Source organism: Diplotaxodon limnothrissa, linkage group LG10, assembly GCF_057381915.1.
Source record: "Diplotaxodon limnothrissa isolate DT_005_m linkage group LG10, D_limnothrissa_male_GT1.1, whole genome shotgun sequence".
Classification (NCBI taxonomy): domain Eukaryota; kingdom Metazoa; phylum Chordata; class Actinopteri; order Cichliformes; family Cichlidae; genus Diplotaxodon; species Diplotaxodon limnothrissa.
Genome location: NC_140605.1, coordinates 18,569,693 through 18,574,399, shown reverse-complemented (window position 1 = coordinate 18,574,399; position 4,707 = coordinate 18,569,693). Strand labels below are relative to the sequence as shown.

The window sequence follows — 4,707 nt, the reverse complement described above, 5'->3', positions numbered from 1 at the left end:
CTTTTTTTTTTTTTTTGTTGTTATTTTGATCCTTCTTGATTCATCCAAAGCATCACACTAAACTATTAAAGAATGTGGTGTGTGTGTGTGTTACAGTACAAAGAGGATGTGATCTGTGTTCATGGCAGCAAGCACATGCCATGCATCAACAAGAGGGCACTTTTTTTTCCCACTTTAGTCTTTGTTTAAAATGCTTCTTATTTCTAATAGAACTTATTCTGAATAATCGTAATGTTACTGTGGTGAGAAGTGATGTGTTTGAAGTGCATAATCGTCTCTTATCGTGTTTGACAGTGTTTGTATTTGGATGTGAGTGCGTGTACAGACTTAAGAGTGGAATACCGGAGCTTTTCCCTTTTGAGTATAAGCGGTGTATTTCCTTACAGGCTCTGCACTAACAGCTACTGTATTCACTTTTTCCTGGCTGCAGCTGTGTATGTATTCCCTCAGCCTGCCAGAGGCTACACCCAGGCTGTTACGCAGCAATGTTGACAATACAAGACAGGACTGTTTCGTGGGGGGGGGGGGTCTCATGCCACTCTCCATCTAAATAAGAATGCCTCTGTACAATTGAGTACTCTGAGTACCATCTTGACTGACTTCATTAGACTGAACTACACACTCTGCTCAGAACCAGATGCGTCAGCAGAACACATTTCCAGTGTGGCCCACATTCCAGACAGAAGTTTGATTTGAGTGTTGGGTGTCAAAATCTCAGCTTTTTCTGATCCACATGTGATATCTATCCCTTGGTTGTTTGAGGGTGTTTTATGACTGAGCCTCACTGATATCGTAACCATTCTTCAGGTGTGTGTGTGTGTGTGTGTGTTGTCAGAGGTGATGTGTCAGTATTTTGTCCTGTACTACCTACTTCACTTTTTCACTGCTGTTAGTCAGCGTTAACGTTGACGGTGATGATAAGCAATAGATTTGCAGAAGGATGAGCAACAGGTACCATGCCTCGACACATGCCATTTCCCCCAGCCTTCAGGAATTATGTTATTTGAAAAGCATTACAGTGGTTCATGAAAGATGAACATCAGATTTAAGAACGCGCCACCTAACTAATGCTTCTGCTTTCTGTTTAAACACTTGTAAAATACGCAAAGATAATCTTCATTCACTGCAATGAAGGCAGTAGCTCTCTATGTAAGCAAGTGTATCGGCTGCCTCTGCTTACATGTAAGTGTCATCTCTAAAATGCATCTGTGTTATTCAAAGTGTGCAGTAGATACTGTATCTGCATTAACAGTAGGTGACTAGCCAGCGCTTTGTGTCATGTCACAGTTCGAGATGACATTTTATAGGAAATAAAATGCTCCTTTTGTGAGGTTGGTGTCCCTTTTTATGGCTATAATCCATAGTAACTAAGAGTCTGTGTTGTGGAACATATTCTGTATGTATTAAAGTGAAAACTTGGAGCTGTAATTCACATTAATATCCAATGTTCCATAATTTATGTGCACAGCAGACAGCACATTTATGTATGAAGCAGTTTATGTTGTATGTATGCAAAAAATAAATAAATGTATGTTGACATGAGTACTTGTTGGTTTTTGACTGCATAAAAATGCCCCTTATTCCTGGATAGTCTTTTGAAATTTTAGAAACATACAGTACATTGTTATGCCATAATATTTATTTTAAATTAAGGACTTTTAAAAGATCCTAATTATTTCCTTAAGATGCCATCATGAGTAACGAGGAAATTAAAGGATTTTAACGTGACGAGCATGGCAAACAAGGTGAGCGCTTCTAGCCGGTTTCTCTTTGCACAGTGGAAATGGAGCACAGTGTTGCCGCTGTGCTCCATTAGGGGGCAGTGTCACAGCTTTTATAGCACGAAGTGTCCTCCAAATTACAGTCGAAGAAAGCAGCCGGGCTGACCAATCGTAATTGGGAAGTAATGCCACCGGTTGTAAACAGTGTGAGCTGTTTAGTGTGAGCGCAAGTTAAACTGGAGGGACCGAACACAGTGCTTCACGTTTTACTGCATAGGTACGTGTCACCGCTGTAGGTCACTGTGAGAAAATAACAACAGACAGTATCACTGTGTCACTGTGAGCAGCCATAACAGTTAGCTTCCATAGAGCTAACGTTAGCTACGTGTGTTCTGGAAGCATCCGCGACAGGCACGGCTGTCGCTATGGTTACGCACTGTTGTCCTACTGAGGGAAAGTGGTTGGTGGTGTTCAAGTTTCATTCAGGCCCCAACTTTCTTCTCTTTCAAACCTATCTTTCAGGAAGGTGGGGTAAGCAGGTGTTGCTTAGCGAAATGGTGCAACTTCACGTGAAGCGTGGAGACGAAAGCCTTTTTCTTTTTAACACCACCGTGGACACCCCTCTGGAAACTCTGATCCAGCAAATTACTGCCATTTACAACGGAAGGCTCAAAGTGGAGAGACTATGTTCAGGTGAAAACACACCCTCGGTGCTGCCACGACTCAAACCTGCACCTCACTACTGTTGAAACTTAACAGCAGTGCTGGTGCACTCTATTTTGACCAGTTTCGTGTCTCTGAGTTCCCCAAATAGCATAATTCAACCCTGTAAGTGGGCCTCTGACAAAGATCTGCTTGTTCCTCTGTGTGCCCTCAGAGATTCCCGAGCTTGCAGACCATGGCATCTCACTGCCACCCAACATGCAGGGGCTGACAGAGGAGCAGATTGAGGAGCTAAACCTGAGGGATGAATGGGGAGAAAAGTGCATCCCCAGTGGAGGCTCTGTGTTTAGAAAGGATGAGATTGGGAGGAGGAATGGACAAGGTGAGACTGTAACATCCGTTTGGGTTTGCATGATTTAATATAGCTCTGTAGTTAAAGCCTGGTTTCCTGACTTTGTGCAATTATATGAAATGATATCTGATAGCACGTAACAGCTGTAGATAATACTACACAAATTTCCTTTACAAAGATGACAATTTTGCAAGCAATCCTTTTTATTTGCAAGAATGCATGTTTAAACCATCCCTTTGCCTTCTACTAGCGCCTAATGATAAAATGAAAGAGGTGCTGATGAGAACGGTGGAGGCTGCAACGGCGCTCATCTCCAAAGTGAGTTATTTGCTTTAACGGTTGATCGTTACTTTTTGCTTTGTTCAAAAAGGGCGTCACAAACAAATTACGTCATTCTCTTTATCATGCAGAAACAAGTTCAAGCCAATGTTTGTGTCACTGTGGAAATGATAAAGGAAGCACTGGATCAGCTAAGGGGGGCGGTCATGATCGTGTACCCCATGGGGCTGCCTCCTCACGACCCAATCAGGATGGAATTAGAGGACAAGGAAGACCTTTCAGAAACACAGGTGAAACAGCTGAAATGGAGGCTGATGGCCACATAAAATTAGGAATTTTTATCTTCCATTTATGGTATGATCATTGGAGGTGTTATTTTAAAAAGGTGTCTTATTTTTAAATTAATTTGAAGCTCATGAAATTGCCTTCGCCCTCTCTCAACTGTTTCTGCTACTTTTCTCTTCATCTCAGGCGTCTCTGCAGGTGATCACAGACGACGAATGCCAGCTGTGGTGGGCTGCCAAAGAGATGCAGAGGGGCAAAAAACTGCAGGACTACATTGGCAGAAATGAAAAGACAAAGCTAGTGGTTAAAATCCAAAAGGTGAGAGCCATTTCAATCTAAAGTATGTTTGAGGCCCGTGACCTTCATCATATGTTTTTGAGGGTTTTTTTTAAACCCTTTTACTATTCACTTTAGAAAGGACAGGGGGCGCCAGCGAGAGAACCTGTAATCACCGATGACCAGCAGAAACAGATGATGATGCACTATTACAGAAGGCAGGAAGAGCTCAAGGTGAGGAAATGTGTCACATGTTATAAACATTTGGCTTTGAACAAACATTCTAATCTTTTCTTTGTCACATTTTTAGAAACTGGAGGAGGCGGATGATGATCGCTACCTGGACTCAGAGTGGTCAGACAGGCAGGCCCTCAAAAGACAGTTTCAGGGTCTCACTAATATCAAATGGGGGCCGAGATGAAGACCAGCAACGCTCTACAAACCCACCTCGGAGCCACTTCTGTCATCTGGAGTTCAACAGCTCTGTATTCAGCTGGACAAGTTGCCTTTTCAAAATCTTAAAATGAGCTTCCTCTTGGTCTCATGTGACATCATCCAGATAGTACTAATGATTCAGCCTGTGTGCTCTTATATCTTGGAGTTTCTCCTCCTCTGTAACCGTCCTGAAGTTCAGATCCTGACATAATGTGAAACTGAGGCTGGTGTTTGATTTATTTAAATATAAATTTGCTCCCAGTGTTCCTTTATCAGTTTCACCATGTTGTTTTTTATTGAGTCTGTACGAAAAAAATAAAGTTTATTCTGTGTTTTATATTTTGATCACGTGAACACAAAAATTGATCAATATCAGTAGTTTTACATCCCTGGGAGCGCAAGGACAAGGATGCTACACCTTTCCTCTCTTTGTCTTCTCGGTAATGAGACAAACAAACGCCTGTGAAAGTTGCTCGCAGTCAGGAAGTTTCCACACAGTTCAGGTCATCCCAGCAGGACTGAGAAAGGTGTAGAGTTCAGACTGAGTTGTCATCCCCTTGAACTTTTGACGGAGACGAAGCAGTTATCCAGAGAGTTCTATCAAGTTTCACAAAATGCCTCCAAAAAGTCTGAAATTCTCTTAAAGTTTTTTCTTTTTTGATTGGTCAAAGCTTTACTCTAGAAGATTATATAAAC

The 4,707-nt window shown here is 42.0% G+C and overlaps 1 protein-coding gene across 1 annotated transcript; it reads left to right on the top strand.

Moving 5' to 3' along the window:
* The first annotated feature begins 1,873 nt into the window (after window positions 1-1,873).
* On the top strand, window positions 1,874-4,337 carry cfap298 (cilia and flagella associated protein 298). The gene is made up of 8 exons (XM_085363809.1): window positions 1,874-1,998; window positions 2,244-2,414; window positions 2,599-2,766; window positions 2,987-3,054; window positions 3,147-3,305; window positions 3,487-3,618; window positions 3,715-3,810; window positions 3,887-4,337. Exons 2-8 carry the CDS (start codon window positions 2,276-2,278, stop codon window positions 3,995-3,997), a joined length of 873 nt encoding a protein of 290 aa, XP_085219935.1. The 5' UTR covers window positions 1,874-1,998; window positions 2,244-2,275; the 3' UTR covers window positions 3,998-4,337.
* The last annotated feature ends 370 nt before the right edge of the window (window positions 4,338-4,707 follow it).

Bases quoted from the DNA above. Each gene is read 5' to 3' on its own strand.
- cfap298 (XM_085363809.1), top strand. From the start codon at position 2,276: ATGGTGCAACTTCACGTGAAGCGTGGAGACGAAAGCCTTTTTCTTTTT. The intron at 3,306-3,486 runs GTGAAACAGCTG...TCTTCATCTCAG, and splicing joins AAGACCTTTCAGAAACACAG to GCGTCTCTGCAGGTGATCAC. The intron at 3,811-3,886 runs GTGAGGAAATGT...TCACATTTTTAG, and splicing joins GAAGGCAGGAAGAGCTCAAG to AAACTGGAGGAGGCGGATGA.